This window comes from Mobula birostris, chromosome X (assembly GCF_030028105.1).
Source record: "Mobula birostris isolate sMobBir1 chromosome X, sMobBir1.hap1, whole genome shotgun sequence".
In the NCBI taxonomy this organism is placed as follows: Eukaryota; Metazoa; Chordata; class Chondrichthyes; order Myliobatiformes; family Myliobatidae; genus Mobula; species Mobula birostris.
Window position 1 is genome coordinate 69,498,695 of NC_092402.1, and position 20,705 is coordinate 69,519,399.

Consider the following 20,705-nt stretch of genomic DNA (forward strand, 5'->3'; position numbering starts at 1 on the left):
AGCTTGCAGTTACCCTATCTATACCCCTCATAATTTTAAATACTTCTATCAAATCTCCTCTCAATCTTCTACATCCTAGGGAATAAAGTCCTAACCTGTTCAAACTTTCCCTGTAGCTCAGGTCATCCAGTCCTGGCATCATCCTTGTAAATTTTCTCTGCACTTTCAAGCTTACTTGCATTTTTCCTGTAGGTAGGTGACCAAAACTGCACAGAATACTCCAAATTAAGCCTCACCAGTGTCTTATAAAATTTCAACATAACGTCTGAACTCCTGTACTCAATACATTGATTTATGAAGGCCAGTGTGCCAAAAGATTTCCTTATGATCCTATCTACCTGTGATACCACTTTCAGTGAATTATGTACTTGTATCCCTAGATCCTTCTGTTCTACCACACTCCTCAGTGCCCTACTGCTCACTGTGCAAGACCTACCCTGGTTGGTCCTCTCAAAGTGCAACACTGCACACTTGTCTGCATTAAATTCCATCTGCCATTTTTCAGCCCAGTTTTCTAGCTGGTTCAGTTCCTGCTGTAAGCTTTGATAGTCCTCTTTGCTGTCTACTATACTCCCAATCTTGGTGTCATCTGCAAATTTACTGATCCAGTTAACCATATTATCATCCAGATCATTGATGTAAATGACAAACAACAATGGACCCAGCAGTGATCCCTGTGGCACACTATTGGTCACAGGCCTCCAGTCAGGCAGGCAACCATCTACTACTCCTCTCTGGCTTCTCCTGTAAAGCCAAAGTCAAATCCAATTTACTACCTCATCCTGATTGGCAAGCAAACTCTGCACAACTACGTAGTCAAACTTCTAAGAATTTCATACATTTCAATGAGATTGCTCATTCTTCTGAAGTCTAGAAACTGTAGACACAGGCTGCTTAATCTCTCCTCATACAATAAACCTGCTATCCCAGGAATCAATCTGGTGAACCTTTGACATACCCACTCCATTTTCTTCCTTAGCTAGGGAGACTATAAGCTGTGCACTATATTCCAGATCTCACTCAGACCCTACATAATTGGAGCAGGATATCTTTAGTTTTGTACTTGAATCCTCTTGCAAGAATGGCCAACAATACCATTTGCCTTCCTAATTGATTTCTGGTAGTTTTTTTTCATGTAGGTTCTTCCTTATGTGTGCTTTGCATGTAATTATTCCAACTTTCCTAACTTCAGTCTTTGTGCCTGAGCCTTGTGCTGCCTCTTCACCTCTGCTACCAACCAGATATTTTGCCAGGCTTCTACTGATAATCTCTCTTAAGTCTTGTCTACTTTTCTATCATCTCACAGTTCTTCCTCCCCAGCTGTTCTTATTCGTCCAAAACTCAGTTCCTTTGCAATCATCACTTTTCACAAAGACAGGAGATTGCAGAAGCAAGACCTTTGTTCAAATTCCATCAGGTAAAAATTATTCTATCACACATGATAGAATAGTCACACAACAGAATATCACAGGCAGGGTTCACAACTAAAGCTGGTAGAGATCTGCTGCAAATTTTAGGACAACCATGTACATAATCTAGCTTTCCATCATATATAATAGTAAAATATTATAAACAAGCTTTCTCTTACAGTGACTCAGTTGGGCTGCTTGGGTCACCTGATGAAATGGGAAAGAAATCCCAACATTTTGTAGATGGCCCCTACGGAAATAATCATGGTTGGTTGTATCTTTTTTTCATTTCAGAATGCAGCTGGATCTTGGGGAAGTGATGAAAAATCAAACTGTGGATGAGGTAAAGATTTGTAGAGGTTCAAAGATAATTACTGGGCAGGGATAAAAGGGGAGGTGGGAGGCACTGTCTACATAAAAGAAACACTGAACTGTCAAAACTAAACTACCAACACAACCGACAGATGATGCAATAGCCGTTACTCTACACACCGTCTTTACACATCTGGAGAAGAAGGATGCTTATGTGAAAATGCTGTTCTCAGACTATAGTTCAGCATTCAACACTATAATTCCATCCAGGCTCAACAGGAAGCTCAGATACCTTAGCCTTGACCCTGCCTTGTGCTGCTGGATCCTGGACTTCCTGTCAGATCGCCGGCAGGTGGCAAGAGTGGGCTCCCTCACTTCCACCCCTCTGATCTTCAATACAGGAGCACCTCAGGGCTGTGTACTAAGTCCCCTCCTTTACTCCCTGTATACCCATGACTGTGTTGTCACCCACAGCTCTAATCTGCTAATTAAATTTGCCCAAACACTACATTGATTGGCTTTATCTCAAACAATAATGAGGTGGCCTACAGGGAAGAAGTCATCTCTTTGACACAGTGGTGTCAAGAAAATAACCTCTCCCTCAATGTTGCAAAAAACAAAGGAGCTGGTTGTGGACTACAGGAAGAATGGAGGCTGGCTAACCCCTATTGACATCAATGGATCTGGGGTTGAGAGGATAAACAGCTTTAAGTTCCTTGGCATCCACATCACTGAGGACCTCACATGGTCTGCACACACCAGCTGTGTGGTGAAAAAGGCACAATAGCGCCTCTTTCACCTCAGACAGTTGAGGAAGTATGGTATGGGCCCCCAGATCCTAAGAACTTTCTACAGGGGCACAATTGAGAGCATCCTGACTGGCCCCCATATCCTAAGAACTTTCTACAGGGGCACAGTTGAGAGCATCCTGACTGACTGCATCACTGCCTGGTATAGAAACTGTACTTTCCCCAACCACTATCTATTCCAGCTGCTACAATTGTGAAACGGTACCGCAGCATAAAAGCCAGGACAGCTTCTTCCACCAGAACATCAGACTGATTAACTCATGCTAATTTGAGTGTATTTCTATGTTGCATTGGCTGTTCTATTTATTATAAATTACTATGATTGCACATTTAGATGGAGATGTAATGTAAAGATTTTTACTCCTGTATGCGAAGGATGTAAGAAAATAAAGTAAATTCAATTCAATTACCTTTGCTACTATGTTCTTCACTGTGCTATGTTAGAAGAAGCTTTGTGCTGCTTATTTCAACCTTCCTTTATGTATGCTACTATCATTTGTACTCTTGTTGGGGAAAAGGGATAACTGGAAGATTTGTGGCTTGATATCACATATAAGTAATTTGTATCATGTTTTGCCAGATCATTCGCAAGTAAAATATTTGCCAATTCCCCCCCTCCCTCAAGAAATTAAAATTACTGCTAATGGTATGTAATTTTATACTTGAATAGTAGGAGAGTTGAACGAGGGGACACAGTGACGTGATTGGGGAGGGGAAGTAGTTTAAAACCTAGACATCTTTATGTAGAGCAGGATGAATATCTGGAATTTTCTACCCTGGAAATTTGTGGAGGCTGGATCACTGGGGGGGGGGGGGGTATTAAAGAGGAGGCAGATAAATTTGAAAGATTTAGGAATGAGGGCAATGTGTTATTGACACAGAAAAGGAGATGAGTCCTGGAGCATATTGCTAGGACAGGCTTGAGGAGGCTTATTTTCATGTGACTTCTTTTTGTGTGTTTTTTTTGCCTGACTGCACCCTCTGGCTTTTTCTTGTGTAGTGGTTCACTCTAAAGGATGTGGAGAGAGGAAAAGTTCATCTGAAACTGGAGTGGCTGACCCTGTATGCTGATCCAGCAAAACTGGAGCGGGTAATCGCAAGTCTGAACTTTGAGCTCTTAGTGTCTTACATTTGAAAACTTGGCTTGCCTGATGAACAGTGCAGTGGTCAACAATTGATATATGGCTCTATACATAGTTTGGAATTTGGTTTGTTCTTAGTTCATATTGTTAGAGAATTGAATTCTTAGCTCAAAGGTAAGTTAGAATTTGATCAGAAGTAGACAAGTCATTCCTGAGAAATGATCCTGTTCCATAATATTGCCTTTTCTTTGAGACATTTGATTCAGCTTTGCCTTCATTGTTTTTGTTTTTGTAAAATACCACTCATATACTGCAAATTTACTCTGTGGCCACTTTATTAGGTACACCTACTCCTTAATGCAAATATCTGATCAGCTAAATCATGTGGCAGTTACTCAATGCATAAAAGCATGCAGACATGGTCAAGGGATTCAGTTGTTCTTCAGACCAAACATCAGAATGAGGAAGGAATGTGATCAAAGTGTGGTGCCAGTTTGGAATATTTCAAACTGCTGATCTTTTGGGATTTTCTCTTGAATTCACAGCAAATGGTGTGAAAAACAGAAGACGTCCAGTGAGCAGCAGTTCTGTGGGTGAAAACGCCTTGTTAATGAGAGAGGTCAGAGGAGAATTGCCAGACTAGTTCAAGCTGATAGGAAGATGGCAGTAACTCAAATATCCAGGTGTTACAACAGTGGTGTGCAGAAGAGCATCTCTGAATGCTCAACATGTCGAGTCTTGAAGTGGATGGGCTACAGCAGCAGAAGACCATGAATGACCACTTAGTGGCTACTTTATTAGGTACAGGAGGTACCTAATTAGGTGGCCACAGAGTGTATAACTGAAATAATATCAGCTAGCCATTGACAGCAGATCACAGGAGAATGATTCTTTCTGCTGTATTACAGGCAGGACTATGGATGGTGATAATGGATAAGCCCCATAATTCAATCCTGTGGTTTAGTGATGGTTTAATCCAAATGAACGAACTTAAGAGACTTCTTTAATAATTGTGCATCCCTATCGGTATTTCTCTCTTACCTTCATAAAGTCTCTGGTATTTCACCTAATTTCCCATTGAGTTGTAGCAGGGTATTCTACCAAGGATGCATCAGAGTTAACTGACACATCCACTTGACATAATTGGTTATTGGAGAGTGATCAGCAGCAGGATCCTCTTTTCAGTCTTGGAAGGGTTTTGCAGTTATACCACCCCTTACTGAAATTAGCAAACACAGCCTTGACCAGACATTGAATCTTGGCCCTTGGTCTACACTGTTTAATTGTAGAGCACCTTTTATCAATTGAACTATCAGAGGGAATAATAAGTCTTGAGATCAGTACAACCTTGTTGACTTGCGTCTTTCTAAGTACATACAGCAGCACAGTGAATGGTTCAAAAGAGAGCCGAGTTGACTGTGAAGAATGTGATTCGAGTCATGGACTAGTACAAGGAGACAAAGTTCAATTAATGTTGTGCCTTCAAAGTAATAAACACCTTGAGGCATTACTTAGGAATTCCTGATCATACATTCCAGACACTAACCACTTGTTGCTTTAAAAAAATTTTCCTTGTGTCACTTTTAGGTGTTTTGCCAATCATCTTTATTCTATGTTCCCTAATTCTTGACCCTTCTGCCATTTTCCCTTAACAATTCCATTGTTGTATTTAAAATAAAAATTGTTTGTAGTGCTGAAATTTCCTCCTCCTGACAGTGGAGGCATTGCAATTTACACAGTTTCCATAATAAATGGCATGTTATAGCTAGTAATGGAGATATACAAATAAGGAGAGGATACAGCTTTTCAAATGGGGACTATGATTCAGTCAGCTTGCATCTGCAACTCTACTTCAACACATTGTCCTACATTTCCGACACAAGAAATATACATTTTGCAAAGGGAAGGTCATAAGTAATATTCCAGTCAATGTATGAGGTTCAAACTTTGTGAGGGCCTTCACTTAACATGAGGAATGGGAGTAAATTAGATGGCAAGCCATTGTGAGGCCACTATGTACATCTACGAGTTCCAGCAAAATTCTAGCAGTAGTAAAGGACTGGGGAAGAAGTAATCCTCCATGAGCATAAGGCATGAGCTAACTGAAGGATGCCAGGCAGAGAAAGTTTAGCTACTCAGTCTTGTTTGTTCCAAACATGAGATGCCAAAGGCTTTTTGGCATTTTTGGCTCAGAAATCACTGAGCATATGTGATTTCTGGGAGAGGGGAAGAGGTTAAAAAAAAAAGGGAGACAAGAGACTACAGATGCAGGAAATCTGGAGCAATACACAAAAAAAAAGTTGGAGGAACTCATCAGGTCAAGCAGCATCTATGAAGGGAAATTGACAGTTGACATTTCAGGACAAGTGGGGAAAATTCCTGGCTGACAACTTTGGGTGGTTCAGAGTAGTCTAAGAGCTGTGTTAGTTAGCACCCAGCACTTATTGACATGATCCCACGCCAGCCCGTAACTAAGGGTCTGTATAGCTAGTGAAACGCGTCAGAAGGGGGGAAGAAAAGAGTGATTCTACCCCTTCAAAAATAAAATTTAATAGAATTCTGCTTTTACCCATTAGGCACTGCTTATAAATAACTCCATTGCTGCGCAGAACAGCGAGGAACCGTCTGCTGCCATTATGGTTGTCTATGTGGATCAAGCACTAGACCTCCCGGTATGTACAATGGCTGTGGGGTGAGTGGCTTTGATCAGCAATAGATTCCATTTCACAGTTGAACTGGATAATAAAAAACACCAACAACGCATTCAAACATCAATGCAACCATTACCTTGTAATCTTCTTACATCACATTACAAGTGTCTTTGTCATTAAGGTTTACAGTGCTTTGATCTACCAGACAAGCCAGATACTCTTAGTAACAGACCCAGCTAACTGGGTAGTTTGTCAGTGATGTGAGTACAAGGTGATAATTGGAACTCAAGTGAAGATATTTCTATTCTCCCTGTGACAAATGGCTTATCTGCAGTTTGGCAGTAGTTATTTTCCAATAGTAGGAAATTTTCTACTTCAATCATATTGTGTGGCACTACAGTCATGCTTTTGGGGTAGACTCAGAACAACTCAAACTGGGCATCCATGAGGTGCTATGGACCATCTTCAGCAGCAGAAATGTCGATCCCCACAATCTGTAACTTCATTTACCTCAGTCTACCATGATGATCAAGTCAGAGGATCAATGAGGAGGTAGAAGGGTATGCTGGCAGTAGTATCAGACCTGCCTAAAGATAATGAGTTTCAGGCCCAGTGATGTTGCAAAACTGGACTATATCTGTGCTTAACATGAAAACAAAAACAGCATGCAGCAAACAGAGGTGAGCAATTGCAGAACAAATAGATCAGATCAGAGCTCTGCAGTCCTATCATTTCTAGTCATGAATCATGGTGGACAATTAAACAGCTTCTTGAAAGATCTCTTTTGTAGTTACAATTGAACCTACCTCCATTGCTCTCCATGGCAGTGGATTCCAGACTCTAACCTCATATCTTTGATGACTTTATCCTGCACAATGATGACTCTCCCTGTTCCAGGGAGAACAATCCCTGTTTCAGTATATCTACATAATTCCAGATCCTTACTCTGGAATAATTTTCTTCTGCAACCTCTTTAAAGCCTTACATCATTCCTGAAGTATGACATCCTGAACAGGACATGGTGCTCCAGTTATATTTAAACCAGAGTTTCATTAAGGGTGTCATGACTACCTTGCACTTGTACTCTATGCCCAGATCCTGCATGGTTTTGTTTAAACCAGTTTCTCAACTTGCACCAAGACTTCTAATGAACTATACACATACCCCATAACTCTGTCCCTTCTTGTATCCCCTTTCTCGTTATACCCTGTACTTCATATTGCCTCCCATTGTCCCTAGCATTATTCAACTCTTCACATTTTTCAGCACTAATTTACATTTGCCACCTACCTGCGATTCCATCAACTGGTCCAATTCCCCTTAAAGTTGGTACCATCCTCCTCACAGTTAAATGTCTCCAATGTTGTTATCTGCAGATTTGGAAATTATGCTCTATGTCCCTAGGTCCAAGTCATTAATCTAAAGAAAAGTAATGATGTTAGCACTGACCCCTGGGGAACTCCATTGTAGACTTCCCACCAGACCAAAAAATAACTCTTCACTACTACTGTCTGTTTTCTGTCACTTAGCCAGCTCTCTCTACAATTTTGATGATAAGCCTAAAATGTGACACTTTATTCAGAGGCCTTTTGGAAGTTCAAGTCTTGTATAATGACATGGGGACCCTACAGTTCACCAGGTTCATGCTGGTTGTGTAACTTACAACTACCAGCACATTTCTTTGGAATTTAGGAGGCAACCACAGCACTTGGAGGTAACCAAGTAATCATGAAGAAAATGAACGAAATCTACACAGGCAGCACCCAAGCACAGGATCAAAGCCAGGTCCCTAACTGCTACAGAGGTTATCAACTGTATTCTCCTCATCTATTCCTTCATCATAAATTCTGTCAAGTCACATGATTTATCAACTTCTGACCCAACTAGAATCACAGCTACATTTTCCTTTGCTGAGGTGCCAGTGGCATCTAATTTCTTGATGAAGAAATACTGAGAGAACATAAAAATCACTTACTGTAAACCTAACTCTTTGGTCCTTTATAGGCTTTGAGAAGCCTCAGCCAGCAGCCAAACAGAGAATCATCGGGCCTGATATATAGATAAGACCATAAGACATAGGAGCAGAATTAGGTCATTCAGCCCAGCGGTCACCAACCACCGGGCCACGAGGAAACGATATGATTTGGCGATATGAGTCGGCTGCACCTTTCCTCATTCCCTGTCATGGCCACTGTTGAGCTTGAACTCACGCGAGGTCATTGCCCGTGTGTCATCCATGTCAGCACGGGAAGGAGATCAACTCCTCCAGCTTGCAAATGACGACAGGCTGAAAAGTATGTTTGACATAACATCTCTGCCGGCATTCTGGATCAAAGTCAAGGCTAAATATCCTGAGATAGCCACGAAAGCATTGAAACCGTTGCTTCCATTTCCAACATCATATCTCTGCAATGAATGCAACGAAAACTAAACTGTGGAATAGACTGGACATAAGGAACCCCCTTCGAGTATCACTGTCTCCCATCACCCCTCAATGGCACCGTCTTGTTGCAGGGAAACAAGCCCAGGGCTCCCACTGATTCAGCGATATTGGTGTGTTGCAATGATTTTATATGTTCATACGAGGAAAATATGTTCTGTGTGTTTAATATCCAAATGTTACTTAAAATGTTATGATGCTATTGACTTATAAGTGACTTATAATTGACTTATCACTATATTCATGCGAGGAAAATATGCGCTGTGTGTTTAATATTAAATTCATTAGATAAACCCTTTTAGAAACGAAATTGAGTGTATTAGCCACTTATCACCTATATTCCGTTTGTGATTGACACCCCCCCCGAACAGAATCGCCAAAAATGATTTGTAGAAAAAAATCGGCACGTACATGCATGTGCAAGTCATGCATGCGCACACAGGTGCCCGCGCAAGGCTTCATGGTCATGGTAGTCTTTCTCGGGGTAAACACAACGTATTTGACTGCTATTCTTGTCCGTTGGCAACCCCCCCCCCCCCCCCCGGGTCAGCCGGTCCACAAGAATATTGTCACTAATAAACCGATCCGCAGTGCAAAAAAGGTTGGGGACCCCTGATTCAGCCCATCAAGTCTGCTCTGCCATTCCATCATGACTCATCCCAGAGCCCTCAACCCCATACACCTGCCTTCTCATCCTTTGAAGCAATGACCAATCGGGAAACAATCAACTTTCACCTTACATATACCCACAGACGTGGCCTCCATCGCAGTCGGTGGCAGAGCATTCCACAGATTCACTATCTCTGGTGAAAAATACTCCTCCTTACCTCTGTTCTAAAAGGTCACCTCTCAATTTTGAGTCTGTGCCGTCTAATTCTGGATACCCCGTACCATAGGAAACATCCTCTCCACATCCACCTCATCTAGTCCCTTCAAGATTCGGTAGGTTCCCCCGCATTCTTCTAAATTCCAGTGAATACAGTCCCAAAGCTGCCAAATGCTCTTCATCTGTTAATCCCTTCATTCCCGGAATCATCCTTGTGAAACTCCTCTGGACTCTCTCAACACATCCTATCTGAGATATGGGGCCCAAGACTGTTGACCATACTTCCAAGTGTGGCCTGACTGGTGTCTTATAAAGCTTCAGCATTACCTCCTTGCTTTTATATTCTGTTCCCCTTGAAATAAATGCCAACATTGCACTTGTTGCCTTTACCACAGACTCAACCTGTAAATTAACCTTCTGGGAATCTTGCATGAGGATTCTCAAGTCCCTCTGCACCTCCGATGTTTGAACCTTCTCCCCATTTAGGTAATAGTCCACACTATTGTTCCTTTTACCAAAATGCATTATCATACATTTCCCAACACTGCATTCTATCTACCACTTTTTTGCCCATTCTTCCAATTTGTGTAAGTGTTAAAGAGGAACCTGCCAGATGTGAATCAGGAATGTCAGGTCTGTGTAGCTCTTGGGAAGGTAATTTGGAGAATCATGGCTCCCCTCCTGGCCACTGTGCATTCCATTTGTCTTTCTATTCATCTGACTCTGTCTCTGTCCTTGTTCTCACTCTGCATTCACCTCTTCTTGTTTCATTAACTCTTATTTTTCTTTTTATCTACAGCTAAAACAAGGAACGAGGGAACCGAATCCTCTGGTACAGGCTTCACTATTGGACAAAACCTTTGAGAGCAGGGTATGAATGAGGCACTTCTGGGACTGTTGGTTAAAATAAATGCAGTATACTTCAAAACCCCTTAACAGAGAGGTGGAAAAAAAAAACACGGGCAAGAATGGAAGAATTGGAGGGCAGGTGAATTAATTTCTTTTCCGTTAGAGAGCAGTCAAATGTACTGCCTGAAAGGGGGTCAGAGGTAGAAACCCCTCCCCATGTTTAAACAGTACTTGAAGAGCTGTGATCCTGTGGGGCTATGGATCCATGCAGGAAGGCAGCATTAGACTGGGAGCTCATTTTTGATCAGCACAACGACAATGGGCTTAATGTTCCCCTGTGTTGTTGAGTTTTCTATGATTTATGTAAAATGGAGCAGGCAAGAACTACTAATGTAAACTGTGTGCTGGCCCATTCACAATTCCTTGACTATCACCACACCCTCAGAGTTTCCTTTAAGACTGTCTTCTGTTATCATTACCATGCAATTTAAAGTGGATTTGCCCCAGTATATAATCTATAGAACAGTTTGCATTTTTATAGCACCTTTCACAGTCTTGGGACATTCCAAAGTGGCTCAGAGCCATGAAGTCCAGCCACTTTTTTAATGTTGGAAATATGGTGGCCAAGCAGCAGGATCCCACAAATAGTGACATTTAACACCATCATTCCCACAATCCTGATTAGGAAGTTGCAGAACCTGGGCCTCTGTACCTCCCCCTGCAATTGGATCATCAACTTCCTAACCGGAAGACCACAACCTGTGCGGATTGGTGATAATATATCCTCCTCACTGGTGCACCTCAGGGGTGTGTGCTTAGCCCACTGCTCTACTCTCTCTATACCCACGACTGTGTGGCTAGGCATAGCTCAAATACCATCTATAAATTTGCTGGTGATACAGCCATTGTTGATAGAATCCCAGGTGGTGACGAGAGGGTGTACAGGAGTGAGATAGGCCAACTAGTGGAGTGGTGCCGCAGCAACAACCTGGCACTCAACGTCAGTAACATGAAAGAGCTGATTGTGGACTTCAGGAAGGGTAAGACGAGGGAACACATACCAATCCTCATAGAGGGATCAGAAGTGGAGAGAGTGAGCAGCTTCAAGTTCCTGGTTGTCAAGATCTCTGAGAATCTAACCTGATCCCAACCTGATGTAGTTATAAAGAAGGCAAGACAGTGGCTATACTTCATTAGGAGTCTGAAGAGATTTGGTATGTCAACAAATACACTCAAAAACTTCTATAGTTGTATCGTGGAGAGCATTCTGACAGGCTGCATCACTGTCTGATATGGGAGGTGGGGGCTACTGCACATGACTGAAAGAAGCTACAGAGGGTCGTGAATTTAGTCAGCTCCATCTTGGGTAATAGCCGACAAAGTACCCAGGACATCTTCAAGGAGCGGTGTCTCAGAAAGGCAGCGTCCATTATTGAGGACCTCCAGCACCCAGGGCATGCCCTTTTCTCACTGTTACCATCAGGGAGGAGGTACAGAAGCCTGAAGGCACACACTCAGTGATTCAGGAACAGCTTCTTCCCCTCTGCCATCCAATTCCTAAATGGACATTGAACCCTTAGACACTAACTCATTTTTTAATATATATTATTTATGTTTTTTGCACGATTTTTAATCTATTCAATATACATATACTGTAATTGATTTACTTATTATTATTTTATTTTGTGTTTTTTTTCTTCTATATTATGTATTGCATTGAAGGGCTGCTGCTAAGTTAACAAATTTCACAACACATGCCAGTGATAATAAACCTGATTCTGATTCTGGTGACGACTAGATAAACAGTATTGGTGATATTATTTGAGGAATAAATACTTAACTATAACTCTTCTTTAAAAAAAACACTCCCAGAGTCTTTTGAGACAGTCTTAGTTTAACATTTCATCCAAAATACAGCACCCCTAACAATGCAGTATTCCCCCAGATTTTCCTGAAGTAAACTTGATTCCATAACCCTGTGACTCTGAAACAAATATGCTGCTCACCAAGCCAGCTGACGTTAAGATATTGGAGTATGTACAAGTAAACGCCATCTCACAGTGCCAGTACACTTGGTTTTTCAACAGACAGACAAAATTGATGTTGTTTTCCCACTCTGAGATTTCACTTTTTTTGCTTCTTCCCACAGACTGTATATAACACAAATGCCCCAATCTGGGAGGATGCCTTTACATTTTTCGTTCAGAATCCAAAACAACAGGAGCTTGATATACAGGTATTTTTCAGAAACTTACGAGAGGTGATCAAAGCAGTTTTACATGTTTACTGTAATTTAATGGGAGGTGGGGTGGAGATAAGTCTCTACCAAAGGAGGTGCAAGGAGTTCCTTCCCTCCGCTAGCCTGCAGATCACCCTTGGGCAAGGTGTAGCATTTGCTTAGCCCCCCGATCAGGGTCTATGAATCCACGGGAGCAGGTGGTGGATAGTCATATGAGCAGCTGGTGCATATCACAAGTTCTGATTATGCGACCATTGGCACCAGGCAGACAATCTCTGAAGAGTATTGATAACGGCTGGGGTAAACATGAAATAATCAAATTAAAGAGTAACAAAAATATTAATTACAGAATTGTACAGCATTTTAATTAAATCAGTATTTCTTGCTTTCTATTCTAGGTTAAAGATGATGACCGTCAGTTTAGTCTGGGTTCCCTGTCCCTGCCTCTGTCGCAGTTACTGATGAGCTCAGATATGACCTGGGATCAGTGGTTCCCACTAGAGCATTCTGGACGTAACAGCAAAATTTATCTGAAAATCATGATGCGGGTGAGTGAGAGGGCAACATCAGAGAATTTGTACCTGTATATAAAGACAGCCTATGGATTGAAACTAAAGGAACAGTGCTGGGATACACACCACGAACAATCAGGTGGTCTAACTGCAAAATTCAGGAAAGAGAACCAAGAGAATAGAACATAGAGATACACTTTTATATTCATTGTCTGTACAGCAATAGTGTCTGCTTATTATAGAGCCTCTCTAACTCTCATTGCAATAATTTCAAAGAAACGAAAATTCAGGTGGACTATGAAAGGTAGGGTGAAACACTTGGCTATATTTATGCCCGGGTTCTAAAGGTGTTGGAACGTGTCTGGCAGCACACAAAATGTTGGGTGAACTCAGCAAATCAGGCAGCATCTATGGAGGGTAATAAACAGAACATTCAGTCTGAGACTTTTCATCAGGATTTTTCTTTTTCTTTAGCTCACATGCCCCCTCTTATGGTCATGTGGAATGCACCTCTTTCTCTATTTTCTTATTTTAATTCTGATCATCAGACTATTATTAAGTTTGTTTCAGTAACATCGTAATTTGAGATACTTCTAGTCTATTAACAAGTTTTTAGATACTTATACAGCCACATCAGAAAGGCTGCCATTTTTAACTCAACAGTCATGATGCACCAAAATGATATTGTATGGCCACCTTACTGGATATTAGGTTGCACCAGTACCATATCAATTGAATTTACTAAGGTAAATTTTGTCAATCATTTTGCCTTTCATTCTATCTAAATTGCCTCATCTTCTATTCATCATCTACTCTGTCTCACAATTGTGTTCCTTACAGTTGAATTTTCATTGACAATGGACTGTTTAGCTTCTACTTAAAATTCCACTTTGAACTAGTTTAACTTGTTTTTGAATGGTGTTAAAGTAGTAAACAGAGATTCCATGTGAAAAGGTTAAGAAACAGCTCCTTGAAAAAAATGCATCCTTCTGCCTTCACTTCTTCTTTCATACTTTCACTTGAGCAGTTTCTAACTGCACCACTGGCTTCTTGTACGTTTGTAATATTTTCACATTCTAGTAGAAGTGAAAAATGAAATAAAAATTAAACATGATTGTCCATAGCATTTTCACTGAACAATATCCCTTTAGATTTGAAATAGGACTCAATTAAATGTTGTACATAAAACATTTAATTATATTAAAATAAAGCAAAATAAATCAAGTATCACTCTACTTCCCAGTTTTTTTTAAACCTTATTTGTATGTTTGGTTGACAGGTCCTGATTTCTGATGCTGTTGACCTAGAGAAAATTCCCAGAGCTCGGAGATCCACAATGGAAAAAAAGCAGGGATCATCCAAATCTGACAAGATAAGCATGACTGCTACTAAGTTAGTGGAGGCTTCTGGAGTGGGGAGCCTGATTCAAGCTCCCTTACCAACGGAAAGCAGTGCCCCCAGCAGCATGGGGACTGAGGTACTGGGTCACTTTATATTTTCACACACTTAAGCATTTAGTACTTAGGTTGGTGTCGTTCAGAGGTGTCAAACTACTGGCCCACAGGCCGCATCCGACCCACGAAGGGGTCCAATCTGGCCCGCAGGATGATTTGGGGGGAAAAAAGTATATTCACAACCATTTACTATGTATCTGTACAGCAGCTGCTCTCTCTCCCACCACTGTCTGTGCCGCCTGCTGCACCGGCAGCTTGTTGTGTGTACTTAGAAAACAATAGGCGGCAGTTAACCACCTGCTCTGCATAAGCACCTACCACCCTGCACTGAAGACCACTAGGGCCCCACTTGCGTCGTCAGACACAGTACTCGGGTAAGTTAACACCTGTAGCAAGGCTGAGACTGTTTGCTGCTGTGGTTCAAAATGCTTTCCAAGAAAAGAAAAGTTGACATCAAAGGTCGGATATTCAACGATAATTGGAAAGATCGTTTTTTCTTCTGTGAGGTCAACGGCAAACCTGTGTGTGTCTGATATGCTCACAACAAGTGGCTGTGGCAAAAGAGTACAATATCAAACAACACTATGGGACGTCACATGGAGAGAAATATGACAAGTACGCAGGACGACTCAGAACACAAAAGGTAAACGAGCTTGAAACAGCTCTGAAAAAACAGCAATCAGTGTTCACCAAAAGTCGAGAGACTCATGATGGAGCTGTCAAGGCCAGCTATGTTATTACCAACAAAATAGCTGCTGCGTCGAAGCCATACTCAGAGGGGGAATTCATCAAAGCATGCATGCTGACGGTGACTGAGCTGGTGTGCCCTGAGAAGAGACAGGCTTTTGGTAATATCAGCTTGTCAAGAAATACTGTGGCAGAGAGAATCGGGGACCTTGCAGGAGATTTGAACAGTCAACTAAAAGACAAAGTGAAGTCATTTATTGCCTTCTCTATTGCAATTGATGAGAGCACCGACGTGACTGATGTAGCTCAATTGGGAATATTTATTCGTGGTGTTGATGCATCTTTGACCGTCACCGAGGAGTTTGTGGAGATGGTGCCCATGACAAACACAATGGCGAACGACGTTTTCTCCAGCCTCGTCGAGGCCTTGGACGGACTGGGGGTTGACTGGAGTCTCACTGTCAGCGTGGCAACAGATGGCGCACTGTCCATGGTCGGGAAAAAGGCAGGTGTTGTTGAGAAACTCAGAGAGAAAGTTCAGACACAGAATCCAGAGCAGGAATTCTGGAATTTTCATTGTATTATACACCAAGAAGCGTTATGTAGCAGGAGCCTGAAAATGGACAATGTCATGGATGTAGTAATCAAAACGGTTAATTTTATTAGAGCCAAGGGACTCAACCATCGGCAACTTGACACTCTTTTGTCCACAAGTAATATTGGACATGGCCTGCCCTACCACACTGAAGTCCGCTGGTTGAGCAGAGGGGTTGTGCTGAAACGTTTTTCTTGATTACGTGCAGAAATTGGACTATTCATGAACAAAAAGGGGAAACCAGTGGCAGAGTTGGATGACCCAAACAGGCTTCATGATCTTGCATTTTTGGTGGATATAACAGAGCACTTAAATGTGCTTAATGTTAACATGCAAGGCCGCAACAAACTTGTTACGGAATACTACGACAGCATTCGTGCCTTTCAAATTAAATTAGGTCTGCAACTATCCCAGAGCAACCCAGCTCATTTCCCCTCTTTGCAGTCTATGCATGTCGCTCATGGGAATAATGACAACATGGACAGGTACAAGGACAAAATATCACGGCTGAAAAGTGAGTTTCAGAATCGTTTCCAAGTCTTCACTCAGCTCGAGAAGGAATTCTTACTATTTTGCTCGCCGTTTGTGATCAACGCAGCCTCAGATGTGCCGGAGGAATTCCAAATGGAACTAATTGAAATTCAGTGTAACTCGGCTTTGAAATATAAATTTGAGACTGTGGGTCTGCACTCGTTCTATCAATACCTAGGACCAATGTACCCCAAGATGACAGACTTTGCCTCAAAGATCCTTTGCAAGTTCGGGACAACATATCTCTGTGAGCAGGCGTTCTCCATAATGAACATTAATAAATCCAAACTGCGCTCACAGCTGACCCACAGACATCTCAATGACATTATGAAAATCACAACTGCCCAGAAACTGGTCCCTAATGTTGACAGCCTGGTTAAAGCCAAGAGATGTCAGGTGTCTGGAAGCAGAAAGTGAAAAATTAGTGATACTGTTCGATGCACTGCGACATGTAAGCAAAATGCATTATGAAATATTGAATGTCATAATATTGTGATTCATTCATTTTCTGACTATTACTGTAAATGTGATCACTTCAATAAAAATTAGAGGCTAACTGTGTTCATTGTCTGAGATTGATTGCTGGAAGCAGGCAAATAAAAATTAGGTGCAGTTGTGTAGCCTACATTTACAATTTGTTTCATTAGGTCTACATTTGTGTCTGCTAATGTTCAATTTCAGATGGTTTATTAATGGAAAGGGTGTGACTCCTAAAACAATCTCAGCCAAAATAGCATCGTTTTTTCTCTCTCTCATCACAACTTTCTTGTAGCCTACGACTGTAAGTTAATACCAATCATAAAAATAATGCTTGCTAGGCAATCTTCTTCATAAGAAACGAAATTTGTAAAGTGAAACACTTTGTAGTTATAGCAGAGACTGAGACACATGACACCAGGTTGAAAAAACAAAGGCAACGAAAGCTGTGGGAGCATGCGTGTGTGCGTTCACGCGTGCACAACTGATCCAGCCCACATGAAGTTGCATTTTGCCCAATCCGCCCCGTGACCTAAAATGAGTTTGACACCCCTGGTGTAGATCAAACTTAAGCTGAAGTCTTTAGAATATAATTAATCAGCCTGCTGACTGTCAGTGTTTGATTCTGATTTATAGTCATGACATTTAAAGTGGTGTCCCAATAACTATTGTAAGACAGCACTGGAATTCTGGTGAATAAAGTTGGACTTCAGTTAGCAGAACATTGATTCAAAGTCCCATTTAAAAGCTTTAATTAGGACACATTCAGTTCAAGCCATGTACAGAAGTTCATTGAGTTGCTCAGCCTGGACCAGATTCAGTGATTCAGACAACCTAGTACAACCTTGTACTAGATTGTCTGTAGCTGAGGGTAATTAGCCAAGGGTAGCAATGTCCACTTCCTATATCAAGGACTGAAATGGCTTGATCTTAGAGTTTATTGTGAAAAGTCTGATGGATGGATTTTTGAGTCTAGTTCATTGTTGGAGTGATTGATTAAGGAAATTGATAGATTGCAGGAATAGATATATTAATATTGATTGATTGCGAGGGTTGAATATGGGACTTAACTATGGGGATAGGATTGATTAATGGGGATAGGGATTGGGTAATTGCATAGAATGATTGATTGCGATAATTGATTACAAGAATTTTTTGTGGGAAATGAGCATTAAAGAATTTGCATAAAATCATGGGTAATGTAACTTGAGAATATACCATGCAATTTGAAAAAGCTGCAGCTTTGAAGTTGTATAAGAAGCTTCTGAGGAAAATTACTATTTTATTAAAATAAGAATGTATTTATTAAGTAATTAGTTATTTTATTGACATTCTAGTAATAATATATCAAGAGGTTATAATGTGAAACTTGTGAAAACTTGCACTTGTTTAAAGAGAAGAAGAAAGCAGATTCTTAAATGAGGATACTGATCAGTCAAACACAATTTTCTGGTCATTATTTTCTAGTCAAAAACTTGGAACTGTGGTGGAGCAGAGATTTGGGAGTCCATGTTCACAAATAAGGAAAAGTTGGTAGACCAGTAAACAAGCAATCAAAAATGAAAGCAAATTGCGATCATATCGAATTGTGCAGCAAATTCAAGAGTCTTAATCTTGTTCCTGTCTTGATTTGTGGTCTTTTAGGGGGTGATACGGATTCATTTGTTGGAAGCTGAGAACCTGATTGCAAAGGACAACTTCATGAGAGGAATTGTGAAAGGAAAGTCAGATCCCTATGTTAAAGTGAGAGCAGGAGCCCAAAGCTTCCGAAGCAAAACTATTAAAGAAAACCTCAATCCTAAGTGGTACGAAATGTATGAGGTCAGTATGTTCAGACTGTGAAGTTTGAAACTACATCAGCAGTGGGTGACCTGGGTAACAAATGGACTCTGTGAATTTTTAATTCAACATGTTCAGTATTCAAGATGTATCTTTTAACTCTATTTTTCCATTGCTCAGAGGCAATTCCTGGGTCTGGGACAACCACTGACCTTTCATTTTCATTCAGTTTTTCTGGATTTGTTCATTATATTATTTCACATTTGTGTAAAATTTCAAGCCCCTGTTAACTTTGCTTATTGGATGTGACTTAACCACATTCAGTCAAATGAATACTCTATTTTGTAATAATTGTTTTCCTCTCAGGTCATTGTAAATCACATTCCTGGTCAAGAGCTAGAATTTGAGCTCTTTGACAAGGACGTGGACAAGGATGATTTCCTCGGAAGGTATGTTAGTCCATCCAGAAATTCAGAATTGTGCAACAGTACATGGTTTTAGAACAAAGTGCATGCCTTTTAATTAGAGCTTTGACCATCTAGTGCCAATATCTGTTTGCTCAAATATGTTTATCAATTTGAAGAGGGAATCTCTGGGGTATGTGACACCATATCAGGCACACTTAGTTAGCGATAAACATTGCAGGGGTTATTAGATTCAGAGTAAATCTTATTAGATACCATCAGCCACTTCCAGGGCAGGAACAGCACATGTTGGTTGATTGAAGATTGGATAAACCTGACTCCAATCAGTGAAGAAGTCAGGAATCCACAATGCAGTGAGAACATTTGCTGGATTTAATCAATTGTATCTGGTGGGGAGAGGAGAAGCATTTCACAAAGTTAAAGATGGTGACGTTGTATAAAATCTTAAAAGTTTGGTGGCTGGTTACAGAAAACTTCTGGGGAAGGAGGAAGAGGCTGTAATCTCATGGGATGGGGCTTCTGTCATGAAGATATACCGTGTAATTTTTTCCTATCTTGATACAAGTAACCATCTCCCCACCCCTGTTGCCTGGCACAAGTTGGTTAGAGCTGTCTGGGTGAAAGAAAGATTCTCTTTGTCTCAGACTTTGGAAAGGCCTGGTAGTTTTCAGCTGACCTGGGTGAGAATGAGGAGGTGATAGATAGGAGCTGCAGGGAGATAGTCACTCTTAGATTGCAGAAGACAGGTAACTGGGTGACTGTCAGGAGAAAGGGGGAAATGCACAGCCAGTGCAAAGTACACCTGTGGCTGTTCCTCTCAATAATAAGCACACAACTTTGGATACTGTTGAGGGGGGGCAGGCTACGGGGGGGGGTGTGAAGCACAGTGACTGGGTCTCTGGCATTGAGTCTGGCACTGTGGCTCAGAAGAGCAGAGAGGTGAAGAGAACTGCAGTGTTGATAGGAAATTCCCTAGTCAGAAGAACAGAGAAGAGGTTCTGTGGGCACAGTAGAGACACCCTGATGGTATGTTGCCTTCCTGGTGCCAGGATCAAGGAGGTCTGTGATTGGGTCCATGGCATTTTCAAGGGTGAGGGTAAGTAGCCAGAAGTCTTGGCACCAATGACATAGGTAGACAAGGTGAGGAGGCCTTGAAGAGATATTTTAGGGAGCTAGGTAGAAAGCTGAGAAACAGGATCTCCAGAGTAGTAATCTCTTGATTGGTGACTGTGCCACATGCCAGTGAGGGTAAGAATAGGACGATTTGGCAGGTGAATGTGTGGCTGAGGAACTGGTGCAGAGTACAGGGATTTATGGATCACTGGGATCTCTTCTGGGGAAGGTACGACCTGCACAAAAGGAATGGGTTATACCTGAACCTGACTGGGTCTGATATTCTTGCGGGCGGTTTGGCTAGAGTTGTTTGAGAGGATTTAAACTAATTTAGCAGGGGGATGGGAACTGGAATGATAGTGCTGAAGACTGGGGAGCTGGTCTACAAAGAGAGGCAATGTGCAGTGAGGAGAGGCTGTTGATAAGGCAAAATTGCAGTTGACAGGATGAGTTGCAATGTAAAAGGTGGACAAAATCAAAAAGGGTGAATACAAGACTGAAGGTGTTGCATTTGA

The 20,705-nt window shown here is 41.4% G+C and overlaps 1 protein-coding gene across 1 annotated transcript in view; it reads left to right on the forward strand.

Annotated features, from left to right (window-relative positions):
* esyt1a (extended synaptotagmin-like protein 1a) overlaps positions 1–20,705 on the forward strand; it is a 146,919-nt gene that overhangs the window by 102,740 nt on the left and 23,474 nt on the right. Inside the window, exons 11-19 of the mRNA XM_072249614.1 lie at positions 1,704–1,752; positions 3,531–3,620; positions 6,189–6,284; positions 10,329–10,400; positions 12,528–12,614; positions 13,016–13,165; positions 14,409–14,606; positions 18,518–18,694; positions 19,019–19,101. Of these exons, the coding sequence (XP_072105715.1) occupies positions 1,704–1,752; positions 3,531–3,620; positions 6,189–6,284; positions 10,329–10,400; positions 12,528–12,614; positions 13,016–13,165; positions 14,409–14,606; positions 18,518–18,694; positions 19,019–19,101 (1,002 nt within the window). The remainder of the gene's footprint in view (positions 1–1,703; positions 1,753–3,530; positions 3,621–6,188; positions 6,285–10,328; positions 10,401–12,527; positions 12,615–13,015; positions 13,166–14,408; positions 14,607–18,517; positions 18,695–19,018; positions 19,102–20,705) is intronic.